Source organism: Spermophilus citellus (genome assembly GCF_964194105.1).
Source record: "Spermophilus citellus genome assembly, chromosome: 10".
Classification (NCBI taxonomy): domain Eukaryota; kingdom Metazoa; phylum Chordata; class Mammalia; order Rodentia; family Sciuridae; genus Spermophilus; species Spermophilus citellus.
The window spans coordinates 39,385,312-39,412,907 of NC_138197.1; the positions used below are offsets into that span (position 1 = coordinate 39,385,312).

General features: G+C 42.5%; 2 protein-coding genes and 1 long non-coding RNA gene across 4 annotated transcripts in view; 2 read left to right on the forward strand and 1 right to left on the reverse strand.

Annotated features, from left to right (window-relative positions):
• Positions 1-12,266, forward strand: part of FAM234B (family with sequence similarity 234 member B) — a 41,247-nt gene extending 28,981 nt beyond the window's left edge. Inside the window, exons 11-13 of the mRNA XM_081310581.1 lie at positions 7,459-7,576; positions 9,037-9,257; positions 9,855-12,266. Of these exons, the coding sequence (XP_081166707.1) occupies positions 7,459-7,576; positions 9,037-9,257; positions 9,855-9,860 (345 nt within the window). The 3' untranslated portion in view covers positions 9,861-12,266. The remainder of the gene's footprint in view (positions 1-7,458; positions 7,577-9,036; positions 9,258-9,854) is intronic.
• Positions 12,267-13,076: 810 nt separating this feature from the next.
• On the reverse strand, positions 13,077-27,307 carry GSG1 (germ cell associated 1; the record flags this gene model as incomplete). 2 transcript variants are annotated; one of them, XM_081311458.1, is made up of 6 exons in its annotated part: positions 13,077-13,416; positions 15,148-15,259; positions 16,091-16,243; positions 17,099-17,146; positions 18,806-19,124; positions 27,260-27,307. In XM_081311458.1, 6 exons carry the CDS (start codon positions 27,305-27,307, stop codon positions 13,077-13,079), a joined length of 1,020 nt encoding a protein of 339 aa, XP_081167584.1. The 2 variants fall into 2 exon arrangements, with proteins under 2 accessions (XP_081167584.1, XP_081167583.1); XM_081311457.1 differs by having other exon boundaries at positions 16,976-17,146.
• Positions 22,926-27,596, forward strand: part of LOC308658641 — a 33,996-nt gene continuing 29,325 nt past the window's right edge. The window contains exon 1 of the long non-coding RNA XR_014024216.1: positions 22,926-23,009. This is a non-coding gene — a long non-coding RNA (uncharacterized lncRNA). The remainder of the gene's footprint in view (positions 23,010-27,596) is intronic.

Here is a 27,596-nt window from a genome sequence, read left to right on the forward strand (position 1 = left end):
ACTGGCAGGACAGGCCCGGTAGCCTGCCAGCGTGGTGCACACGTAGCACCGAGGCAGTCACGTCACACTGGTTGGAGTGGGGGTGGAGCAGAGCCGCCGCCCGTGTCCGGAAAAGGCCCAGCGACCCGTTGGAGAGGCAGTCAGGTACCCCCATTGGGAGTGGGGGCTGAGCAGAACTGCCGCCCGAGCCCGCAAGGTAGGCAGACCTGCGACCCACCGGCGGAACAGGCCTAGAGGCCTGCCAGCGTGGTAGACTCGTCACACCAATTGGAGTCGGGGCCGAGCAGAGCCTCCGCCCACATCCGGATCAGGACCAATGACCCGAGGGCGTGGTAGTTACGTCACCACAATTGGAGTGCGGGCAGAGCAGAGCTGCCACCCGTGCCTGCAGGGTGGGCAGACCTGCGACCGACCAGAGTGGTAGACAGATCACGCTAATTAGAGGAGGAGCACAGCCACTACCCACCCTGCAAGGGAGATTTTCCAACTATACAAGAGCAATATAAATAAATAGGGGGAAAATTTAAAAAATACAACAGTTTCACCAAGCAGAAAGAAACGCGAGCAGTATGAAAAGACAAGGAAAGAAAGGACCACAAGCAATGCAGGTCAACTCAACTTTAGAAGAGGTAATAGCTGCAACAGATGGAATGTCAGAAAAAGAGTTCAGGATATACATGCTTCAGATGATCTGGAGTCTCAAGGAAGACATGAGACAGCAAAATCAGACAATGAAAGATCACTTTGACAAGGAACTGCATAAACAAATCCAGGAAGTAAAAGATCAATTACACAGGGAGATAGAGGTAATAAAAAACAAACAAATAGAAATCCTAGAAATGCAGGAAGCAATAAACCAACTTAAAAACTCAATTGAGAATACTACCAGCAGAGTAGATCACTTAGAAGACAGAACATCAGACAATGAAGACAAAGTATTTCAACTTGAAAAGAACATAGACAGCTCAGCAAGACTGCTAAGAAACCATGAGCAGAACATCCAAGAAATATAGGATAACATAAAGAGACCAAACTTAAGAGTCATTGGGATACAGGAAGGCACAGAGCTCCAAACCAAAGGAATAAACAATCTATTCAATGAAATAATACGAGAAAACTTCCCAGACTTGAAGAATGAGACAGAATCCCAAATCCTAGAAGCCTATAGGACGCCGAATGTGCAAAATCATAAGAGATCCACACCTAGACACATTATAATGAAGATGCCCAACATACAGAATAAGGAGAGAATTTTAAAAGCTACAAGAGAAAGGAAGCAGATTACATTTAGGGGTAAGCCAATCAGGATAACAGCTGATCTCTCAACACAGACTCTGAAAGCTAGAAGATCCTGGAATAACATATTTCAAACACTGAAAGAAAATGGGTTCCAACCAAGAATCGTTTATCCGGCGAAATTAAGCTTCAGCATGGAAGATGAAATTAAAACCTTCCACGATAAACAAAAGTTAAAAGAATTTGCAGCTAGAAAACCATCTCTTCAAAAAATCCTTGGCAAAACATTACAGGAAGAGGAAATGGAAAATAACAATGAAAACCAACAGTGGGAGGTAGGACAGTAAAGGGGGGAAAGTAATCAAAGAGGAAAACAAATCATGTTTAGTATTATAAATAAACAAATATGGCTGGAAGAACAAACCATATCTCAATAATAACCCTAAATGTTAATGGCTTAAACTCACCAATTAAGAGACACAGGCTAGTTGAATGGATCACAAAACAAGACCCAACAATATGCTGCCTACAGGAGACGCATTTGATAGGAAAAGATATACATAGACTGAAGGTGAAAGGTTGGGAAAAATCATACCACTCATATGGACTTCGGAAACAAGCAGGAGTGTCCATACTCATATCTAATAAAATAGATTTCAAGACAAAGTTAATCAAAAGGGATAAAGAGGGACACTGCATACTGCTCAAGGGAACCATACACCAACAAGACATAACAGTCATAAATATACATGCCCCAAACAATGGTGCAGCTATGTTCGTCAAGCAAACTCTTCTCAAGTTCAAGAGTCTAATAGACCACCATACAATAATCATGGGAGACTTCAACACACCTCTCTCACCACTGGACTGATCTTCCAAACAAAAGTTAAGTAAGGAAACTATAGAACTCAATAACACAATTAACAACCTAGACTTAATTGACATATATAGAATATACCACCCAACATCAAGCAGTTAAACTTTTTTCTCAGCAGCACATGGATCCTTCTCAAAAATAGATCATATATTATGTCACAGGGCAACTCTTAGACAATATAAAGGAGTAGAGATAATACCATGCATTTTATCTGATCATAATGGAATGAAACTGAAAATGAACGATAAAAGAAGGAAGGAAAAATCATGCATCACTTGGAGAATGAACAATAGGTTACTGAATGATCAATGGGTTATAGAAGACATCAAGGAGGAAATTAAAAACTTCTTAGAGATAAATGAAAACACAGACACAACATATCAGAATCTATGGGACACATTGAAAGCAGTTCTAAGAGGAAAATTCATTGCTTGGAGTTCATTCCTTAAACAAAGAAAAAACCAACAAATAAATGATTTCATACTTCATCTCAAAATCCTAGAAAAAGAAGAGCAAAACAACAGCAAAAGAAGTAGAAGGCAAGAAATAATTAAAATCAGAGCTGAAATTAATGAAATTGAAACAAAAGAAACAATTGAAAAAATTGACAAAACTAAAAGTTGGTTCTTTGAAAAAATAAATAAAATCGACAGACCCTTAGCTATGCTAACGAAGAGAAGAAGAGAGAGAACTCAAATTACTAGCATACGGGATGAAAAAGGCAATATCACAACAGACACTTCAGAAATACAGAAGATAATCAGAAATTATTTTGAATCCTTATATTCCAATAAAATAGAAGATAGTGAAGGCATCGATAAATTTCTTAAGTCATGTGATCTGCCCAGATTGAGTCAGGAGGATATAGACAACCTAAACAGACCAATAACAATATAGGAAATAGAAGAAACCATCAAAAGACTACCAACTAAGAAAAGCCCAGGACCGGATGGGTATACAGCAGAGTTTTACAAAACCTTTAAAGAGGAACTAACACCAATACTTTTCAAGCTATTTCAGGAAATAGAAAAAGAGGGAGAACTTCCAAATACATTCTACGAGGCTAACATCACCCTGATGCCTAAACCAGACAAAGACACTTCAAAGAAAGAAAACTACAGACCAATATCTCTAATGAACCTAGATGCAAAAATCCTCAATAAAATTCTGGCGAATCGGATTCAAAAACATATCAAAAAAATTATACACCATGATCAAGTAGGATTTATCCCTGGTATGCAAGGCTGGTTCAATATACGGAAATCAATAAATGTTATTCACCACATCAATAGACTTAAAAATAAGAACCATATGATCATCTCGATAGATGCAGAAAAAGCATTCGACAAAGTACAGCATCCCTTTATGTTCAAAACTCTAGAAAAATTAGGGATAACAGGATCATACCTCAACATTGTAAAAGCAATCTATGATAAGCCCCAGGCCAGCATCATTCTGAATGGAGAAAAATTGAAGGCATTCCCTCTAAATTCTGGAACAAGACAGGGATGCCCTCTCTCACCACTTCTGTTCAACATAGTCCTCGAAACACTGGCCAGAGCAATTAGACAGACGAAAGAAATTAAAGACATAAAAATAGGAAAAGAAGAACTTAAATTATCACTATTTGCAGATGACATGATTCTATACCTAGAAGACCCAAAAGGGTCTACAAAGAAACTATTAGAGCTAATAAATGAATTCAGCAAAGTGGCAGGATATAAAATCAACACGCGTAAATCAAATGCATTCCTGTATATCAGCGACAAATCCTCTGAAACGGAAATGAGGACAACTACTCCATTCACAATATCCCCCCAAAAAATAAAATACTTGGGAATCAACCTAACAAAAGAGGTGAAAGACTTATACAATGAAAACTACAGAACCCTAAAGAGAGATATAGAAGAAGACCTTAGAAGATGGAAAAATATACCCTGTTCATGGATAGGCAGAACTAACATCATCAAAATGGCGATATTACCAAAAGTTCTTTATAAGTTCAATGCAATGCCAATCAAAATCCCAACAGCATTTCTTGTAGAAATAGATAAAACAATCATGAAATTCATATGGAATAATAAAAGACCCAGAATAGCAAAAACAATGCTAATCAGGAAGTGTGAATCAGGTGGTATAACGATACCAGACTTCAAACTATACTACAGAGCAATAGTAACAAAGACAGCATGGTACTGGTACCAAAACAGGCGGGTGGACCAATGGTACAGAATAGAGGACACAGTAACCAATCCACAAAACTACAACTATCTTATATTTGATAAAGGGGCTAAAAGCATGCAATAGAGGAAGGATAGCATCTTCAACAAATGGTGCTGGGAAAACTGGAAATCCATTTGCATCAAAATGAAACTGAATCCCTTTCTCTCGCCATGCACAAAAGTTAACTCAAAATGGATCAAGGAGCTTGATATTAAATCAGAGACACGGCGTCTGATAGAAGAAAAAGTTGGCTATGATCTACATACTGTGGGGTCGGGCTCCAAATTCCTCAATAGGACACCCTTAGCGCAAGAGTTAACAAATACAATCAACAAATGGGACTTACTCAAACTAAAAAGTTTTTTCTCAGCAAAAGAAACAAAAAGAGAGGTAAACAGGGAGCCTACATCCTGGGAACAAATCTTTACTCCACACACTTCAGATAGAGCCCTAATATCCAGAGTATACAAAGAACTCAAAAAATTAGACAATAAGATAACAAATAACCCAATCAACAAATGGGCCAAGGACCTGAACAGACACTTCTCAGAGGAGGACATACAATCAATTAATAAGTACATGAAAAAATGCTCCCCATCGCTAGCAGTCAGAGAAATGCAAATCAAAACCACCCTAAGATACCATCTCACTCCAGTAAGATTGGCAGCCATTATGAAGTCCAACAACAACAAGTGCTGGAGAGGATGTGGGGAAAAGGGTACACTTGTTCATTGTTGGTGGGACTGCAAATTGGTGCAGCCAATTTGGAAAGCAGTATGGAGATTTCTTTGAAAGCTGGGAATGGAACCACCATTTGACCCAGCTATTCCCCTTCTCGGTCTATTCCCTAAAGACCTAATAAGAGCATGCTACAGGGACACTGCTACATCGATGTTCATAGCAGCACAATTCACGATAGCAAGATTGTGGAACCAACCTAGATGCCCTTCAATAGATGAATAGATAAAAAAAATGTGGCATTTATACACAATGGAGTATTACTCTGCATTAAAAAATGACAAAATCATAGAATTTGGAGGGAAATGGATGGCATTAGAGCAGATTATGCTAAGTGAAGCTACCCAATCCTTAAAAAACAAATGCCAAATGTCTTCTTTGATATAAGGGGAGTAACCAAGGACAGGGTAGGGACGAAGAGCTTGAGAAGATGATTAACATTAAACAGGGATGAGAGGTGGGAGGGAAAGGGAGTGAGAAGGGAAATCGCATGGAAATGGAAGTTGATCCTCAGGGTTTTACAAAATTACATATAAGAGGAAATAAGGGGTAAGAGAAGAATAATACAAGTGGAAGAAATGATTTACAGTAGAGGGGGTAGAGAGAGAAATGGGGAGGGGAGGGGAGGGGAGGGGAGGGGAGGGGGGATAGTAGAGAATAGGATAGACAGCAGAATACATCAGACACTAGAATGGCAATATGTAAATCAATGGAAGTGTAACTGATGTGATTCTGAAATCTGTATACGGGGTAAAAATGGGAGTTCATAACCCACTTGAATCAAAGTGTGAAATATGATATATTAAGAACTATGTAATGTTTTGAACGACCAACAATAAAAAAAAAAAGAAAAAAAAAAGGATAATGGGAAGCAGCCCTGACCCTCTGCAGGAAGCAGACGGTTCAGGGATGAGTGGACACAGAGTCCTGAATTCATCAACCATATGTTCTCTTGATAAGCTACTTAACTTTTCTGAGCCCATTAATGAAGATGCTAATATATTTTCTCATTTTGAGGATCAGATTTACTTAAAATCTAGATTACAGTGTTAGCTCTGTCATGCCCTAACATGTGACCACTGGAAGTTCACCTAACCACATCTCCAGTGCTTTTTATTTTTATTTTGAGATAGGATCTCACTAAGTTTCTTAGTGCCTCACTAAGTTGCTAAGGCTAGCTTTGAACTTGTGATCCTTCTGCCTCAGTCTCCCAAGTTTGGAGTTACAGGTGTTACTGCCATGCCCAGCTCACCTAACATTTTGATTTCCTAGTTTCCTACTAGACAAAGGCATGTTACAAATGCTCCAGTGGAGCTACAAATAAGTGTAGATGGGTATATAAAAGAAGGGAGATAGTAATTTTGTTTGGCGTGGTAGAGGGACCTTTTCATGAAAAGGTGGCATTTATGTTGGGTACCTGGGGTGGGAAGTATTCTGATGTATGGATTTGGTGTGCAGAGAGTAGTTAGTTGAGCAGGGAAATAATAAGATTGGCAGTTGTTAGGTAGAGCCAAGGGAAGCATGTATTTAGAATCATTTTGAGACATTTTTTTTTTTTTTTTTTTTTAGTACCAGGACTGAACCCTGGTACAAAGGCACTTGATCATTGAGCCATATTCCCAGCCATTTTTTATTTTTTTTTATTTTGAGATAGGTTCTCACTAAGTTTCTTAGTGCCTCCCTAACTTCTTGAGGCTGGTTTTGAATCTGCGATCCTCCTGCTTCAGCCTCCTGAGCTGCTGGGATTATAGGAATGCACCACCAGGCCTGGCTTTATTGAATTATGAGACACTCTTTAAGGTATGGGGTGGGCAGTAAATAATTGCAGTTGAAGTCTCGGAAATGTAGATTTTTGGTTAAATAGTGCTAGACTTTAGTTTTCAAGCTAAGAAATTTGGGTTTTGTTCTATAGGCAGTGAGGAAGGCACTTGGCTGTTTTATGGTCACGTTAACTGAGACAGAGCACTGTCCCCTCATACCTGGGTGTGTGGAAAAAGCCCTCTTCTATTTTGTGGGCCCCCGCCCATGCTTCTCCTGGTCAGGTGGATTTCCATAAGTAGAAGAAAGGAAGATTCTCTACAGAAGATTCTTCTTGGGTGTGCACTTTTCTCCCCCAGTCCTTTTTCTTTTTCTTATATGAGCATTTTCTAGTTATAGATAGGGGTTTGAAGAAGTTAGTAATGAGCCAGTGTTTTGAGCTCTTTGAAGTAACCAATCTCCTGTATGTGGGCATTTCTTTCAAACACATCCTTGTACTTGGGATTAGGATTTAGCATCTGAGAGCAATGAGTAACCACCACTTTATCCTCTGTCCCCCCACTTGAGGAACATCATGTGTAGGAATGTCGTCAGCTTTGCTCTTTCTTTCTGTGGCTTATTGTTAGGATGCCCTCATGGGAGCTGAGCCACCCAGCCTCCACCACCTATACCTCCTGCACCCAGCCATCCCCTCCATCTTCCTGGACCTGACCAACACCTCGGGCACAGTGACGGCCTCAGAGGGTGAGTTCCAGTGACACTGGGGGTCTGTGTAGACTGGTGGGGGGAGAATGTGTACTGGGTGTATGTGAGGATGCCCTGCCCCACCAAGGGAAGGATATGAGCTTTCTAGGCAACAGCAGCAGGATTTTCCTTGCTGTCCTTGGGCCAGGGGTGCTGCTCGAGGGCTCCCTCTGGCTAGGAACACCAGGCCAGCAGGGCAAGAGCCCAGAGCCTGTGAATGTGTTGAAATGGAGGTGAAAACACATGGGCACTGCAGAGGGGCTCTTCAGGGATGATGGATGCAGCCCCTCGGCAAAATGTACTAAGCCTCAGCAATGTGCTAGGTGCTGGCAAGACTCACAGGACATCTTCATGGGGAAGACTAGTTGCTTGACCCTCTGGGAGTATAGGATTTGGAATTGACTGAGAGGAATATAATAGAAGTAGAATATGATTTGTCAGGGCATTGATTTAGTTGGAGTGGGTTTTTTGAATAGTAAACGTGTATTGCATAGAAATTGGAGTCAAGAGAGAAATCAAAGAAGAAAAATTACCCAGAATCTGGCTGCTCATAACCACGGTTAACATTTGGAAATGTTCTTCTACTTTACATATCTATCATAAAATTGGGCTCATATATTAGAGACCCCTAATCCAGGAAACTGAAGCCCGAGGCATTCAGCTGCTGCCACCTGCTAGTCTGGCTGGCTGCTGTTCTCCTTTCCCAATCCCACCCCTGCTGGAAGCTGCTCTTCCTGTTGATGGGTAGGGGACGGGGAGACCACATCTCCTGGCCATATCTGCTTTTTGGTTTTTTGTTCATACTCTCTTGCCACTTGTAGACTTGCTCTGTAATTACAAACTCATTCCTAGAATTGGATTAGTGCTGTGGCTCTCATTTATTGGGATGCACTGGGAAGAACTGACCCAGAACCTGTAGTCCTGCCTGCCTACTGGTTGTGGGTCATGGGGGTGGAGGTGAGGTGGAGAGTCTTCCACTTGCAAAATCAATATTAGTTTAAAATTGTATACAGGGAACATTATGTAATGGCAATCAAGAATCTCAAGGCCATTTTTATTGTAAACACTATTTCAAGATGATGTAAAATCAACCCTTGCTAGGAAGTAACAGATGTGACCACGTTCTGACAATCTGGAAATTCTTGGGCTTTCTAGTCTGTGGGGTGCACTTTTTTACTGAATGCTCACCAGTGGGCGTGTTCTCTCATTTGCTGAGTTGGGGCTTCCTTGGAGATAGTGTCAGAAAAGTAAAGGCTCAAACACTGAAGAATAAGCTGCTTTGCTGGCATGCAGTCACTCACTTCTTCACACTTTCTGTTTAGCTCACTTTCTGGCATTTGCTAGGTGCTCAGGAAATTTTTCATATGAAGTAGTGAGTAAAATGAAGGTGTTGAGCCAAGCCACTTTCCTATTACTAGAAACTGTCTTTGTTAACTGCTGTCATTTTTGTCCTTCCTCAGTTGGAATCAACGACCTCTGGAAAGATGCCTTTTATGTCACCAGGACAACAGGGCCAATCTCTGAAGGGCATCCAGCACCCCTGGTGGTCAGCAAACTTAGTCTGCGGTGGGCATTGATGGAGGGCCAAATGGTCCAGCTGAAGGAGACCACCCCCAAAATTGGCCGTGGGGAGCTGAGAAGATTCCTTTCTAGGATAAAATTTGTTGATTCTCCCTACCAGGTGAATAGCTTCTGAGATCCTTAGTTGTTATTATTATTTTTTTGATGGGGGTACATAGAGTGCTGGGGATTGAACTCAGAGGCACTCAACCACTGAGCCACATCCCCAGCCCTATCTTGTATTTTATTTAGAGACAGGGTCTCACTGAGTTGCTTAGCACCTCACTTTTCCTGAGGCTGGCTTTGAACTTGGGATCCTCCTGCCTCAACCATGAAGACATGGTTCTCAAGTTAATTGTTCTCAGCTGGAAATGGTGTCATCTCCCATAGGAGACATTTGAAAGAATGTGGTCCCAGTGACTGAAGGGAATGGATCCTACTGGTATTTTTTGGGTAGGAGCCAGTGATGTGGGCATTATGCAGGGCTGGCTAGAGTCACACACTACACAGAATTATCTTGCTGAAAATGCTCTAGTTCAAAGCTCAAGGGTTTATCATGCAGAAGGACAAAGTCTCTGGGCCTTTTTTGGAGGGAGGAGAGATTCTTATAAACTATTGGGACTAAACAAAAGGAAATGGAGGAATATTCTGACCTTCCATTTCTTTGAGAATTCTTACCATGAAAAAAAGTCACTGATGCTTCTACCTTTTCCTGCAGATCTAGTCTGATGAAATCTTCGGTTTCAGAAGAGATAAACAGAACAGGTCCCTTCTGACAGTGTAAAAGCAGTTCTTTGGAAAGAAGACAACTTTGGCCTCATTTTAGTACTCGTTTGTGATCCTTGCACTTTGGAAGGCCTGTTGGAGCTTTTTGATAACAGCATGATTCCCTTGGCTGGGGTATCTTACCACCTTTCCAATCCTTGTATTAATCCCCTCTAGGAAGTCAGTATGGAGAATTTGAAAATGTGAATCTTATAGATGTATTATTATTTTGTATGTCTAATTTATAAACTGTTGCTGGGAAATCCAGTGAAGATGATGGCTAGGAAATATTTTGTTTCACATTATGCTATTTGTATTTTTTAATGTTGTGGTGATGTCATTTTCCAGACATTCCCTAAGATTCAGGGATCCCATTTCCTGTCCTCCTGAAATACATCTGGTCTGGTCATCTTGAGACTTCCAGATGGCCCAACTCTGATTTTGAGGATCATTCATCTTTCTCTCCTTCCACTTTTACCACTTTTACCATGGCTACTTCCCTCCTAACTCTAGAGAGCAATGATACAGATTGGTAGTGGAGGACTGTTAGCCGTGTCATGTTTTCATCTATGCCTTTCCTAGATTTGCCATCTACATCAAAGTGGCCATAAGAATAAATGTTCCTATCACAATGGGAGCAAGAAAAATATGGTTTCAATGACCCACCTCTGACGAGGTCTATATGTGGTGTTGTATGGGGTATCAGTGGCTCTGCCATTTGTGGTTCTTGTTGCTGCAGTAACGTCAGAGGGTATATGTGTCTGCTGTCTTTAATTCAGACCTGGAAGCCAGGTCCTGGGAGGCCTGTGTCCTTGTCCGGCTGCATTTTCACTCTGCTTTCTTAGAATCTTCTCTAGAACATCCTCCTCCTCTTCCCTCCCCCTGGCTCTCTCTATTTTATTCAGGGATATGTTCTGGACTTCCTTTGCTACTTGAGTCCAGTGTGCAACCCCTCTGCCCTGCACTTCTCCTTCCTGTACAGCCTTTGAAGCATTGTATTTTGAGAAAATTCTTATGTAAATACTATAACTTTTGTAAATGCTTAAGTTCTTTAGAATTATCTCCAGTGCTTACTTCCCCTTTCTTCTATGTAAATTTGTTGCCTCTATTTAAAATTCTCTCCTAAACTTCTAGGGCCATTGTCATTGTCTGTATAGCAGAGAATTCCATGATAGCTGATGGAAAAATGTTTTTCTTCTTAACTTTGATAGGTCTGCCCTGAAAATCAGGTTCTCTCCTTGCTTGGGTTTATATCTTTCTAGTTTGTATTAATTAAGGAGCTCCAGGAAAGTATGGATTCCAGATTTAAAGGGATACCTGTTAGTCGCCCAGGGATAGTAATTGTGACATAACTGGAGGTTGGCAGCAATAAATCCAAGCAGGCACATCATGTGACCTGTGTACTGTCTGGCCTGTAGCTTGGCCTCAATAGGTTTCTAGGTACCGCTGCCTTAAGACCCAGAAAGCATATTCGATTTTCAATACTTTGGAAGTATGTGTGTCCAACTGACTCTTTGAAGGAATAATGAAGAGGATACCTGGGTATGGAGGTGATCCTAGATTCAAAACTTAAATCTACTTGAGTGTAAATGCCTATAAGTAATTTTTAGTAGACTGAACCCCAAAATGTGTTGTTCCTGTGGCTTGCTGAGCCACCTAGACATAACTACCATGTTGAGGCTTTCTGGGAAGCCAGCCAATATAGTAAACAATGCAAAGTTGTTTACTGGGGACTCGTTTTGGTGGGATTGTTTCAGCAGAGGACTGTGTTTGTAGAGTGTGAGTCTCAGACACAGATAAGAGGAAGAATAATGTTACTGAATTCTCCTTGGTGTTTTGGGAGCTAACTTAACTTCTCCTTACAAGTTTGAATCTTTGCTTGCTAAATGCAGTGAAAGTTCCACGTTTACTTCCTCTTGTAGCTAGTACATAAGGATATCAGTACTGGCTGGAAACTGACCAATGTGGGTGCTGGTCTCTTGTCAAATGTGTCCCTAAACTTCCTTCTTCTTGAAGACAGCCATCCACCCAGAAATCCAAGATAGGAAGCACTCCTTTCTCTCCACAATCCCAACATGGGGGTGCCGGGCAAAGCCCATACGACCACTATTTAGAAGTAGTAATGATTTCTGCAATGCGAGGGTCTTCCCTGCCTCTCAGTCTCCCCTCTCCTTCCCTTTGTAAACCCTCCCCTCTGTCCTCGACAACATCCTCACCCTCTTCCAATGTGTGGTCTGGTGATACCAACTAACCCCATGAATGTGAATTGCTATCCTTATTGCCCACATCAAAGATAAGCCTGCTGGTCTGTTGTCTAGAAAGACTATTTAAAATGTGAACTGTTACTGAACAAATAAATACCATGTACAGGAATACACTTGTGTGCCATTCTCATTCTTCTTGCTATCAAGGATGGAAAAGAGAATGGGGGAGTGGATGGATGGCATTCTTTGTGGAGGAATAGCAGAGCAAGTTTCTCAGAAGGGAGGAGCAGATGGGCTGCTCCCATCTCAGTCACTGGAGAAGCCCCCATATGATTCTATTCTGGGAACCATACCCATCTGATTAGCCTTAGTAGGCTGTTTCTAGAAGTGGACTGCATGAGCCTTCTCACATCACACTACCCTCCTAATTGTTTCTAGAATAATATTTAATAACACCTTTATTGGGATCTACTGTGTGGATGCAGGAAATTGTAATAAGCAGTGTGGAGGACACCTGCCCTTCAAATTAACATGCTCAGTAGTGCTTCCATCTTTCAGTCTGACTTCTGGGAAAATTTCAGTGGAAATTGAACTCCAAATTACTGTTAATTTGCTCACTTTATTTTTCTCTAATTTTCAGACTGATAAGCTGGTTTATAAGACCCTTAAAATCAGGAGCTGTATTTGACTCTCCCTTTTATCACCATTGCTTAGTCCAGAACCTGGCACATAAGCAATTGGCAAGAGAGAAAGAAATTCTGAGCCAGGACGTACGGAGGATGGAGGACATGGAACAAAGCTATGGAGGAGAGGGGGCAGTTGTAGTGTCCCTTTGGACTTTGACTTTAAGATACCCTTATTCTTAGCCTCTAAAAAAATAATGAAAGAGACAGTTTGGCTTAAGCTGATGTTTATAATGAACAAATACGTGTAAGGTAGGGCTCAGCCTGCTCTCCAAACCCACTTAACTACTAGCACTGCTCTTCTATGGATGACCCAACCGCTTCTTTCAGCTCCTGGCTGTTCCCTTGTTGAAATCTCTGGTCTTGTAGTGCTGAGTAGAAGTCAGCACTTTCGGAGATGGAGTGGATGGGCTGGTTGTGGTATTGGTGGTAGCTTGTGGGAGGACCTCCGGGGTGGGTTGTACATGACTGCTGCTGAGGGAAGCACCGGTGGTGATGGAGTAGGCAACCTGGGTTTTCTTTGAAGGTCTTACTATGTCTGCATTTGAACTCCAGGACCATCCTGGTGTATGTGTTGAAAGTGGTGACAGCAGATGCCATGCAGCAGGTGAAGGAAACCCAGGCCGTGCTAGGGACAAACACACAAAAGGGACAGTAAGAATCTGACTTTCCCCAGCACCGAAAAAAAATTATATATATATATATATATATATATAATCTGACTTTCTTGAAAGTCAGATTTTTCTATTGGCATACTAGGCTGGTGTCTCTTGGGAACTAAGGAGCTTGAGTATGCTGCTTTTCATCATGATTCACGTAAACAACTATAAGCAAAAGGACAATTTGGTATGTCTTGGTGGTACAGACTGTTTTGTAATTGATGAGACTGACTCATGTAGTACTAAAATCAGACAAGGGATTTAATGGATTTATTTTCACTGAATTGATTAGTTGTCAGTGCCATGCTCTTAAACCTGATGGTGTGCCTGTGTGTGTGTGTGTGTGTGTGTGTGTGTAATTTTAACTCTTGTTTCCAAAGCTGCAGTTACCCTTTTATCTCTCTGAGATACCACAGATCTGCAGCTCAACTGGATATGGTGGACATGATAGACATGACCTAATGCCCTTTTTCCCCCTTCGCCTTTCTTCACTCAGTCTTAGGTCCACAAAGTTATGGAATAATGTAGGAAAATTTTACTACAAACCTGAAGGTATTTTGTGTGTGATACTAGGGGGGGGGTCTGCTTATTATGAAACACTGTGGTCTTGGCTTAAGGTATTTTATAATGGATGCTGGAGATTAAGAGAAGCTGAATGGATTCAAGAAAGAAAAAAGAAAAAAAAGAAAAACCACCAGGGAACTACATCAAACTCATTTCTAAAAATTTGGAAAGCTAAATCTCTGAATCTCCCTGTGATTCTGGGAAGCTCAGGTAACAGGAAGTTTTGTGAGGTTAGCTGGGATTTCATGAGGCCAAGTGATGCTTAAAGCCATGCCATAGCTGGTGGGAAGTAGATTCAGGCTGGGTTGCTTCTGAGAGTTTTGCAGTCTAAACTCCACAACTGAAATGCCAGGAATGACTTGAAGAGACACAAAAGGTGAGAAATGCTGGGTAGAGGAAGTGAACTAAGCCGATGATGTGGCTGGAAGACTAAGGACTCCTGAATCAAAGGGCACATTTTGCACCGCAAGAAAAGTGGGTAGGCTCTCATTCCAGACATGGGTAGGTTTCCACAGTGCCTTCTTAGAAGTGCAAACTTGAGTCAAACTAATTTTTTTTTTTGAAGAGAATAACTGTGGATGAGAAGTTTTTATTTCTAACATAGTTTGGTAACGATAAGAATGGAGAAAGGTGCAAGAAGTTACTCTTGGCTTGAGTTTAGAATGAAAGGGGAGAGAATTTGGTTGATGAGCCATTGAAAAAATGATCAAATCAAATTGATTTGATCCATTTGAATTGATGGAATTCAATCCAAATTTCAAAGCCGATTATCCTTTGTTTCTCTGAGACTTTGAATCATGAACTATAAGGAAATGTACAGTATCATTTCCATAAGTCACATAAAATCAGTTTCATTTCACAAGGGAAACGAACGTTTCAAGTGAAGAAGAGATTGCTACAAATGGTGATCAGGAAAATGGGAGGAGGTCATATCCTCACAAAGTCAGCCAGAGGAATGTTCTCTGCACACCCTGGGAAGCAGGTAAAGAGTAGAGGTTCTGATGATCCAGTCCCACATTTGGCTGGCAGACTTGTGAGATGAGGCATGAAGAGAAAGCAGGAGGACATAGAATGAGTATCTAGCTGAGGGTAGAAACTCTAGCGAAGGAGGGGCTAAAAAGATGACCAGCACTTACTAGAAGGTCCAGCCATAATTCCAAGAATGTGGTCTCCAGTCTTCTGGACCCACGTTGACAGTTGCCTGGAAGACTTGGGAATACATCATATGGGCCACCATCCCCAGAAGGCCTACAGAGGGAAGAGGAAGGCAGAGCCCTTGGAGAAGGGCTGCCTTTGCCATGGCTGCCTTTACCATCCACAGGAAGACAATTTTGGAACCGCCTTCTCACTTTGAATCAGGTGTGGCCTATGTTATGGCATCCGTTACTCTTAGGCCATCACATTTCCCAGAAGACTATAAGCAGCAATGGGGGCTTCTTTTTGAATGTGTAACTTGGCCATGATCACCCCAGATTTCAGGGTGAGTACTATGGAAGAAAGCCTCTGAGTCAGTACTGCACCCAGGGCCACCACATCCTTTGACTTCTTCCCACCCCACTCTTTGTTCTTTATATTATATGTGGATCTGTATATATAACAGTCTTGAAAAGCTATGCCTATGTCACAATCTGAGAGTACTCAAACCAGAGGTTTCACATATTGAGAAAACTTTTAAGTAAAGGAACCTAGAAGCAAAATCATTTTGTAAAGTATACATTGATCCAAGCCAGTTTGAGGCCAGCCTTGAGACCTCATCTCAAAAATAAAAAAATAAAAGGGGGTGGGTGTAGCTAGCTCAGTGGTAAAGCCCTTGGGGGTTCAGTTCCCAGTACCGGACCAAAAAATAAATAAAAAATAGAGAGAAAAGAAAAAACCCTTACTGATCCAATACACAATTTCATGTGTTATCGTTATTTCCATTTTAAATGAAAGATGCCTATAAAGTTATCTTTCATCTCCGCTCTATATTGCCTTTAGTCTCCTCCTCCCTCTGCTTAAGAACCAAGACCCAAGCCCTCCCGCTTGTGCTTCAAAACAGATGGAGGACAGCCATCCACTTCCACCGTGGGGGTCAATCACCTGACAAAACAGAGGCAATGGCTGCAAAGGCGCTCAGCTTAAGCCCACAGCCAGGGTTCCCCGTGAGCAGCAAGTCCATCAGGAGCAGGAGGAAGCTGATGAACTCAAGGCCAATGTACGTGATTTGGGCTCCCAGTGATAACCAGAGGATCTCTGTTAGAAACCAACAACCATCTCTGTTAGAACCTCAGCCAGACGGTTAAATAACTGAACCAACAACCATCACAGGGCACCCTCCAGAAGTTAGAAGCCCGGCAGTGTAGGAGAAGGGGAGAAGGAGGCAAAGCTGGAAACAATTACTTCATTTTGAGGTCTTTGCTCTCACCCTGCAGTTAGTTCCCGCTATGTGCAGCACCCAACATATAATCAAGTAAACTTGATGGACAGTAATAGCTTTAGGGAGATTTGTGGGGGAGAATCACCTAATTTCCATAAATCTAGGGATGTAACTTTGCTATATCATTTTTGTCTTTTTCTTTATATAAGTTTGGGATAATCAGCTTTGTTTCCTTTCTCCTTTCTTCCCTCCTCCTATTACTTCCTTTTCATTATAAATAAATAAATAAATAAATAAATAAAATTTAAAAAAAGGGATGGGAGAAAATAAAGGAAAAAAAAAAAAAACACTTGAGCTTTTCAATGCAGTTTCTTGGCCACAACTAGCTGCCGGTTTCCTGTTTATGAACTTTACTTGTCCCTCTGTTCCCATTTTGCATTCATGCATATGAATTGCATATGAATGAAAAAGTCAGCTTTTTAAATTTATGGCACTCAGTAGGGCTCAGAAGAAGAGAAAAGCAGAAGATCACAGTGTAGTTTAGATCCAGAGAGGCCCCAATCAATGATAACTAAATTCAATAACTAAATTCCTTATCGAACACATACTTGCCACAAGCCCCAAGGGAAGGTGGGGGAGGAAAGCCTTCTCCTTCAACCACTCCCCTCCAAATCGGAGAGTGGGGTGACATGGGCCTTGCAACGTGGCAAATTCCAGTAGTCCTTTCTCACCTCTCTCGGCTGGTGGTGTGAGTTCAATGAAACTTCGGCACTTCTCCCCTGAAACACAAGACACGACTTCATAGGAGTGCTTCCCTGGACAGTTGGGATGAAAGCCTTTCCCACATCCCACATCCATCTGCTCAACAGGGTGCCTTGCATATAGTAGGCATTTAATGTCTCATTTTGAAAGCAGGAAAGAATGCATGGATGAATGTGAATGGCACAGGCAAGAATCATCCAAGCTAACTTCTCTCTTCTCCCTTCTGATAATGAAGATGAGAGTGCTTACACAGACTAACATTCCCATTTCCTCTCAGGAAGAGTGCATGATTCTGCTGTTAACAAATGCCTTTTGAAGCCACTATACCACTGGATCAAATGTCTCTAAATTGTTTCCAGGGCTATGCTTGAAGCAGTGCTAAGTGGCAAAATAATAAAGATAAAATGCCAACACATACATTTTTATTCCTCTTCCATTTCCTTTTCTCCTTAGCCCAGTTTGGGAGAAATAGCAGATCTCAAATTGAGTATGATTCTGAATGACCTTTGAGGCCACAAGGTGATCTTATTCTCTCTCAGATGAGGAATGTTGACACTGTGGCAAGAGACCTTGGGGCAACTGTCTAAAGCTACTCCAGAGGGTCCTTACAAGATCCAGTACCTTCTCTGAGCCTTGGTTCCCCCAGTATTTTATTTTTTTTATTTTTTATTTTATTTTTTTTAAGAGAGAGAGAGAGAGAGAGAGAGAGAGAGAGAGAGAGAGAGAGAGAGAGAGAGAATTTCAATATTTATTTTTCAGTTATCGGCGGACACAACATCTTTGTTTGTATGTGGTACACAACATCTTTGTTTGTATGTGGTGCCGAGGATTGAACCCCAGGCCGCACGCACACCAGGCGAGCGCGCTACCACTTGAGCCACATCCCCAGCCCTCCCCCAGTCTTTTAAATTGTAACAGTAATCCCTTAGAATGAAATACGCTCTTGTGGGGAGAGGGGAAGGAAGAGGCTTTTGGAGATGATCTACAGTGATCCTTTCATCTCACAAATGAGAAAATCAAGGCTTACAGAAATGCAGTTACTCATATAAGATCACAGTTGGGTAGAGCTTGGGCTTTTTCTACAATATTTCTCTCTCCTTGTTTTGTTTCTATACAGCAATTCTAGCTCACTAGAATGGGAATTTTAACACGAAAGGACTAAATGAAACTCTTAAGGTTAATGCTATTTTAAATATGCTATGTTAAACCAGCAAACAGAGCCAGTTATGGTGATGCATGCCTGTAATCCCAGCTATTTGGGAGTCTGAGGCAGGAGGATCTGGATTTCAAGGCCAGCCTGGGCAACTGAGTGAGATCCCAACTCAAAATGAACAATCAATCAAAAAATGAAACACCATCAACAACAAAAAAACAAAACAAAAGCACAAATCACCCAGTAGGTCTTACTAAAGAATGGGGATGAGAATCTAGAAGGAATTTTGGACTTATTAAAAGGGGCTATGAAAAAGGGACAGCACCCAGGATGTAGAAGGTGCAGAGCAGGGGTTGGGTGGTGGGATGAGGCTCATCTGGGTTTAGGCAAGTGCAGTACTTTTCACTGCTGCCCAGTTCTAAGCTGTCCTAAATGGTTTCCTTGCCTCATAAGATTCCTTACTCCCCTGCAAATAAAAATATAAAATACAAAATAAAATAAATGAAGTTGAAGGTGAGGCTACCTGGTTCTTCCATGGTTTCCTCACAGGATAGCCACATGCCACTCCGGAAGGTAAGGAAGGAGAACCGGTCATCCCCAGTCTCCCAGCTGTATTGAACCACCTCCGGGGTTGATGCGTTGGGGAAGCTGCCCTCCAGGGACATTGGCATGTCAAAGCATTTGGCTGCCAGACTTTTTCCGCACAGGGGCTTAGGCACCTTCTGTGTGCCCACAAACCAGGAGCTGCTGAGCAGGGATGTTGTGGAGAGGCTGAGTGATAGCAGGCTGAGGGCTGCAGATATGAAGGTCCGTTGGCCAGAGAAGCCCTTCGTGAGTTCCATCTGTAACACATAAACACAAGAGAAGGGAGGGGGGAGCTGGAGAGCCTGCGGTCTGAGTCTCCTCTGAGATGTGAACCTGCTTCCTTCTCCTTCAAGCCTGATAGGCAGAACCAGTCTCTGTGGCCCACGTGCCTCTGGCTGGAACCCCTGCTTGCCTACTCATTTTTAGCCTTTGAAGAGGGTGATCTAAAAAATGACCAATATTAAACTTGCAATCTTGTTGAGTAGTGGTTTGGAGCTGGATTTAAAGAAAAAATTAACGACAATTCTTGTGCTTTGTGTTATGCAGCAACGTGTGCTGTTACATCGATGCACACTGAACAGGAAGAAAGCCTGCATGCGCTTAGTTGCCGACAGATGCTCCTTAAAGTAAACCATCTTGAGCTTTTCAGGGGATCTTTCATATCAGAATTAATCAGACCTAGATCTTCTTAGCTGAAGAGATGTAAATAAAACCACAGTTAAATGGACAGGTCCCAAAACCTGCCTGTCTCTTCACCCCCAGCTTAACAGAGAACTTTGACCAAGAACCATAATAGCTTGTTTTTTAGAATTTCCAGGGAGTAATACAGTATACACCATAGACAAAGTGTGTATTATTTATGGCAGTAAAAAAATACATTAAGTCTTTTGTCATTGTTCTGGTAACTATGAATTATACTTTCTAATTATCCTTATACCCATTGCTCAAATAGGAAATGGACTTCTAGCTAAAATATTTTCATGGATCATTCTGTGTAAAGACTGAACTCAGAATTTGTAAATTTGTAACCTCAGGGTTTGTTTTCAATAGCTATTTTCAGTCATATTTGGTCTGGAAATTTGTCTACTATCACATCAGATTTTTAACTCTAGCCTCAATCCATTTTGAGTTACACATATTTGTAAATTATTCTCTAGGTTATTCAGAAATAAGAAATAGAGGTGTACCTACCTTGTGACACTAAGGTGACACCAAGTTAAGAGGCAATTTGAGAAAAGATAAAGAGCTTGAATTAGCTCAAAGAGGTTCCCCTTCCAGAACAAGTGCCCGTGGTTAGATGCAAGGAGCCCCCTTCAAGAAGCAGCATACACCACAAAGTGCACATTATTTATGAACATGTATATAAAAACCAAAATACAAAATGAGATAAAATAGCTTTTGGAAAGCAATCTGATAAGGCGATTTTTTTTAAAGAATTTTTAATATTTATTTTTTACTTTTCGGCGGACACAACATCTTTCTTTGTATGTGGTGCTGAGGATCGAACCCGGGCCGCACGCATGCCAGGCGAGCACGCTACCACTTGAGCCACATCCCCAGCCCTGATAAGGTGATTTTTGATGCTTGATAACCGAGTGATCATCTCACTTGATGCTTCTCAAGAATTCTCTTCAATATTATGCTGCCACACTCTTTGTCACATCCCTTTTCTCTCTAGAATCCAGATACATCTTGAAAGAGCAAATCTCGTTTTACAGTGGGTTCCTTAAAGTTATCCTGGAGAAATTCTGCCATAAGAAAAGCTATATCTTTTCCATATGCTGACAACAGAACCCAGGCCAAGGAATAGAGTGGCTTCTCTAACACTCAGGCTTAGATCACTAGGATATGTCAGCAATTCTTCTATCAATATATATTAACAGAAAAACAGCATTAATACAGGCTAGAAAGGACAACAAATGGATGAGACGATCACACCTTTTAAAAGAACAAATGCGGTACAGCTGTAGAATAAAGATGGTTACCTTGGCCATGGTCAGCATCTTGCAGCTGGTCTGGATGGATGGAAGGATGCCATCTGGGTTGCAATGCCTTTTGATTTAGTGTCCCAAGAATGAAAATGCCTTCCCCACCCCTCCCTTCCTATCCCATAGGTTTTGGAGTGCTTCTTGATTAAATGCTGACTTACAGTGAACATGGGCATTTAATAATTGACAATGTAGTCACAGCCCAGCTGTTCTGGGTGATTATGCCAGATAGCTTGCCAGTGGGGACCTGGGATTAAGCACAAAGAGGAAAAGATCTGTGTTTGCAGAGGGAACTTATTTATTTATTTTAAGTAAATGATTTAGTTTCCATCTACTTGCTATTCCCCTAGATAACTGGTGTGAATGGGCTGGGCTTGATTTTATGAAATCCACAGAAAATATTATAGGACCACCGTTACTACCCAGGTTCCTATTTCCTTGAGTGGAGCTTTCTATTCCTTTGAAGGAGCTCTATTATCTGCAATGTCTTTGGGGAGATATGGACATGGAATAGTTTCCTCTTCCACGGGTGGTCTCTTTTAGGTAAGGTAGTGTCATTAGTAAGCATTAAGTACCTGTGTCCATATGGAACCCTCAGAGAAAGGAAGAATGTGTTAGGTCACAATGGCAGTAAGGATGAGATTCCATCGTTCTTTTGGGGGAGGGTCCAGTAATTTAAAAAGATCTTAATATATTTGGGGAATTAATATAAAATGACAATTGTTCAGCTCATTTTGGGCATCAATTTAACAAAGCTCTTTATAGAATGTCCTTCCTTCCCTATCTCTTCTGGACTAGCCACTAAGTTACGTTTTTCCCATTCTATATTTGTCTTCATAGGGAATCAAAGACAAATTAACTTTAAGTTAACCTTAAGCGTTGGAATTTTTCCATGTTCTAGGCAAATGAGTCTCTTTGGATCCTGTTTTCATCACCCAATATATTCTCTCCTCTTCCCAGATTGATGCTAATAAGCAAATTTTATACAAATGTGCTTATGTCCAGCCATATTTTATGTTATCACCAAACAGTCCTTTACTTCTTGTGACAGAACTTGCTTGCCTCTGGGAAAAGGGAATTTGTGGTAACATTTGCAGCTGAATAGGCTGATTCTTTCCTGGAGACATGGCTTCCTCACAACGCTGGGTGGCACTATCCCCTCACATTTTTTCCTCTTCTGTCCAGAGCTTTCTCCACCAGTCAGGAAAAATGTGGGTGGAGGTGACTGTTCCTCCTTATAGGACTGCATTCTTCATTTGGCCTCCTCCCTGCACACTAATCTACAGAATGCCATGTGTCAGCCTGATGGAATTCAGGGCTCGGGGTGAACTTTGGGGGGCATCCAGTCATACCCTGGAGGACCTCTTTTTTATGATTATTTCCTATAGCACATTTTATTGTGGTCAGTTCTAATTTTCAGTGACTCAATGGATCCTCAAATACTTTCCATGGGAAATACAACTCCACGGTATCAGAAAATACAACTAGCCAATATTTCCTGATGAGTTTTGTGCACATTTTTCTCTACTTAATTGTATCCTCATTTTCTCCACCCCAGAACAGTGAACAATTCTTTTCCTCTTTCTGTGCTTACACCCTTCAAATACTTGCAGACACTTCTCATATCCAGCTTGAGTCACTGTTTGGCACAGCCTTATGTCTTCAGTTTTTATTGCTTTTGCTCATAAACCGCACCCCCTATGCCTTAATAGCCTGAAGTTTGTCTTCTCCAGGGAAAAGGGGATGGGAGTGGCAGAGTCTTAAGTGTGTTACATGAGGAGGCCCAGTGCGGATTCAGACTGAAGCTAATGAAACTTCAGCTCTGGTCCCCTACTTACTTGGGCTGCTTCCAAGACTTTGTTAAATAATTCAAACTTGTAATTTTGTAGTATTTTTCTTAAAGAGGGCCTCCAAAATGATATTATTTTAGGTTTCCACAAAGCAAGCCTGGATCCACCCCTTCTGAGGCTATGCCTTTTGGGTGAATGCTTGGATGCACTGGCTCTTGGATGTGACCAGTCTTGGCCTCCCTCTCCCTAAGAGCTGTGGGCCATAGCATCTAATTTCCTCTTTTTAACAAAATGCGAAGTTTCTCTGCCTGAACAGACAAATCCGAGCCCAGCATACTCTTCACTTCCTTTCATTGTAATTTGGGCATGTTAATATTTTTTTCCTTCCATTTCCTTTCTTAGAACAGAAAAATTAATTGCCAGTCAATGTAACATAAATATAATTAGGCCAGGCTCAGAAGCTCATGACTCAGCACAAAGATTCTACATTTGAAAACAGTATTTAACTTTAGTGTGTTGGACTGTTAGTACTTTAGGATGACTGCCACAGAGACATGTACGCACCTCACCATTTATGACATCACAAAACCAAGGTCTGGCTAATTTGCATGTGTTAAGATTCTTGTTGTTCTCTCTACTGCATAAAACCACATTAATTAGATATAAAGAGAAGCCATGGTCTTGGCACACCTAAGTTGTAGGCAGAAATTCATTGTTTTGTGAATGTGCTGTAGATTAGAGGTGGATGAAATGAGGGGTAAAATGCTGGGCCAGAGCAGGTTGTATACTACACTCCTTCTCTAATGCCCAAGCTGGGGCTAAGAGATCCAGTCTTATCATTAATCCAATTATCCTTACTGGTATCTTCTTGTTTGCCTTTCCTGATAGTGGTTTCTCTGTCCCTTTCCCAGGAGCCATATTTCTGACCCCATGGACTCCTTTTTGTTATTCAATAGACAAAAGTGGAATTTTGGAGTGGAATTTAAGTGATTCTGCTGTTTCTGGCTCTGATGGACATGGCCTTGTTCTCAGCTCTTGTATGTTCTGATGCATAGGGCTCTCCTGTAATTTATCACATGGTTTTGTCTGTTACCCTCATTTGACTTTAAAATTGCTTGATACAGTAGCAGTCATGTTTTATTCATTGTTGTTCCGCAGAGCTTAGCACTGTTTTAACACTCTGGAATAAATGAATGAGGTTTATAATGCCAAGGTATTATAAATAATTAGGAAGCCTATGGGTGAATGAAGAAGCATGTCCAGATATCCTTCTGTTGCTAAAGCAGACAGGATTCAGCTGATTCACGTGCAAAAGAGTTAAGGGGAAGCTAAAAAAGGTCTATAGGTCCACAGACACACCCTAAGCCTTTCTACACAGATGTACCAAGAGTTTCATCAAACTGATTCTCTGCCAATACATTTCCTCCCACCTGTGGGAACATTCCTCTTTTCTATGAGCAGAGCTCAGAAAACAGCAATGATCTCATGAACTAGTATTATCTTTAGTTCACAGAGATCAGGAGACAGAGTGTTCAAAAGTCGGTGACCAAAAAAAAAAAAAAAAAAAAAAAAAAAAAACAAAAAACCGTCAGTGACAGATTGGAAATGTTATGTCTTTTTCCAAAGTGGGTGATTCCCTACGGATTAGACCCCTCTGGATGAGGCATCTAGAACATTCTGAGATTTTGCTGCTTTAATTACAATTTTTACTTCAGTGTGGAACATTTGACTTTTTTTTTCAATATTTTTTTTTTGTAGTTGGACACAATGCCTTTATTTTATTTTTATGTGGTGCTGAGGATTGAACCCAGGGTCTCGCACGCGCTAGGTGAGCGCTCTACCGCTGAGCCACAACCCCAGCCCTACATTTGACTAATTTACTGATGAAATTAAGGTCTTCATATGGGATACTTTCCAGAAGGGAAGGGAAGAAGGGCCACCAAAATGCTCTTGCTGAGGACTCTCCAAATGTTCAGGACAGGATTCAGCTCTGACTTCTCAACTTCAGACTAATGATTCTCAACGGTGCCCTAGTGTAAAGGCCCACCAGAACTCCAAGTGTTCCAACAACAAATGTCTTCCTAACGGGGTGCCCCGGGCTGCGAACACCTCCACTCCTGTTCAGCGGGGAGGACCAAAGGAAGGCTTTGCGGGGCGCTCCCTCTCTTTGGCCTTTCCCTTTCCGCTTTTTAATGGAATTGTTTGAGGGCTTTTGCTAATGCAGTCATTTCCAGGAGAGGAAGCCGCCTTTCTTCCATACCCTAGCAGCTGGAGTGAATCAGAGGGGGCAGCCGCATCTGCACATCCTGTGGGGCAATCGCTCACGCGCGGGTGACGGCGCCAGCAGGGCCGTCTGGGGACTCTTGGGGACCGCGGGGTGGGGATGAGCCAGAGGGGTGCTCAGGGCGCGGCTGCCCACAGGCCGAGCTGGGCGGCCCCGTTTCCATTTCCGCGTGCGCCCCCCTCGTCCCGCCTTTTCCTGTTCTCTCCCCGCTCCCTCCCCCGTCAGTCTGTCGCGGTCCGGAACTCAGCCCGCGTCCCAACCCGTTCCCTCCGCCCAACCCGAGCTCGAGCGCCGCTCCGAGCGTTTACTACGGCGCCCCGGTTGCCTAGCAGCGGGCGCGAGTTGCCAGGCGACGTGTTTTGAATTGTTGGTCCCGGCCCCGCCCCAGCGGCTGGCGACCGTTTCGGCTTCAGGGCTGGGGGGAGGGGCGGGGAGCCCGGCCGGGGCCTCCTCAGGGCTGGAGCCGGGCCGGGCGGCGGGGCGGCCTAGTGGCTGCCTGGCTCGGGCTCCTGGAGCGAGGGAAGAGCCTGGCTCGTGACATAAAGTCCTCGCACCTGTGGGCCGCCAGTGAGGAGCGCTCCTCACCGTGGGGCATTTCCCGGCCCCTGACCTTCCTCCCCCCTAACAATGCAGGTCCCCGCCCGTTTGGCCTCCTTAGGTGGATCCTAGGGGGGAGCTTCGGGACCACCAGCCCCTCAGCTGATCTGAGTTCTAGTCACTACTCCCCGCCCCAGGGCTGTGCTGGGGATTTTGGCCCACCCCTAGCCCCCAGGCCTCCTCCTCAGTTCTACCCTGGAGATGGAGAGGTGGAGGGAAACGGAGCCCTGGGAAGTTAGCTGGCACCTAGGGTCTTCACGAGCCTCTTCAATCCTCCCACCCAGCCACCAAGAGAGGTGGCACCTCCCTACTACAAGCTACTACAAGCGAGGGCTCAGATTCAGGGCCTTTGACTTGCTCAAGGTCCCAAAGCTTATAAATGGTGGAGTCAGTATTCAGAACCTCTTAACACCGTGTCCCTGACTCATCACCCGCTTAGTGACCTTTAACAAAATTCACAGATTGCCGGCCAGATTGTGGGAACTCCTACAGAACGAGGCTGCAGATTAAGTGTACTATACTTTATGCTTCTGAGGTGTATGTTAGCAAACAGACTCTCCCTTACTCCCTCCGTCTCCCCTAGAAAACTGATGGTGAAAAACGATACAAGTCAAGCCATTACTGGCTTTCATTTTCACATCTACTTGAGGGTACTCCTATTTATGGTCTATTTACTTTGGGCTCCTTTTGAATTGGGGAAGCTGTCCAAAGCCTGCTCTCTGGGCATTTCAGAACTACTGTGTCTCTTCCTGGCCATCCCAGAGACCCAGAAGCGACTCTTACTAGGTTTTCCTTTCTTTCCGAGCATTTCCAGTACGATACATTGTTTCCTGTGTGTGTGTTTTAGTTTCTTGACTAATCAGAAGCTTCATTTTTTTTTTCTTTCATGAGAAAGGTCAGATGTTAAAGAATGAACACCCTTTGCTTTTTTAGTAACACTTTGAGCTGAAAGCTGGCTATCCCAGGTTTGAAGGGAAGCTAGTCGTTTCCACATGTGGCTCCAACCCCAAACAGGGCAAGATCTATCTGTTGTGAGGGTCTTCCTAGGTCTGGAAGAATGGTTGATGACTCTCCAGATTCAAGCCCAGAAAGAACCGGGGCTATGCTTCCCTCCCCATTTCCAGATCCCAACTGGCTTGGGGATCCTCGCCATTTAGCACAGAAATTCATGCCTCCTCTTTCAGTTCCCTAGAGTGATATACACACATCTCCATTGTTGCCACCACCACTAAGCCATCACTGGGGACCAGATTTTTTAAAATATATATATATATTTTTTAGTTGTTGATGGACCTTTATTTTATTCATTTATTTATATGTGTTTTGAGAATCCAACCCAGTGCCTCATACATATGAGGCAAGCGCTCCACCACTGAGCCAAGACCAGATTTTGGCAATACAAATCATAGATGGACGGAAAAGGAAAAACGTAGAGCTAAGAACTAAGGAACCCCTGGGAACAGAGAGTAAAAGGAAGATGAAGAGGCAAAGGAAGAATAAAAGGAAATGGAAAACCAAGAGACAAAGGTATGAATATACTAGTCTTATCAATAGAAATTAGTTTGACTACCAAATTTTCATTCTAATTTTTATAATCCTACAATGTGTTTGTAAGCTCCTACTTGGGAACTTGTAAAAATAAATTAAATTGATAAGTTGGTATACATTGTATTATGAGTCCAACATTAAGAATATCTCTATCTTTTTGAAATTTCAGAAAGCAATGTACTTACCTCCTGGGTGAGACAAACATTTTGAATCAATTGAGAGGGACTGTTCATTCACTGTTGTAGTTCAAAGGCAGAGAAGTTTCAGTTTCTCTTCTGAGGGGTCTTAATCAGTTGAGTAGAATGAGTGTTGAGTGAGAGGATGAATCAGATCCCCTCTTGCCAGCAGAGGGGAGAGATGGTGTGTGTGGTGCGTTTGAGAGCATGGGAAAGGTGTCCTGAAGGTGAGTTACTAGCTTGGGTGGGGCGGTGTGACCTATGGTATATTCTATGATGTCATAGTGGCAGGCAGGAACCTCCCTGCTGCCCCCACTCCCCCTCCCCTCACCCCCAGAAGGACCAG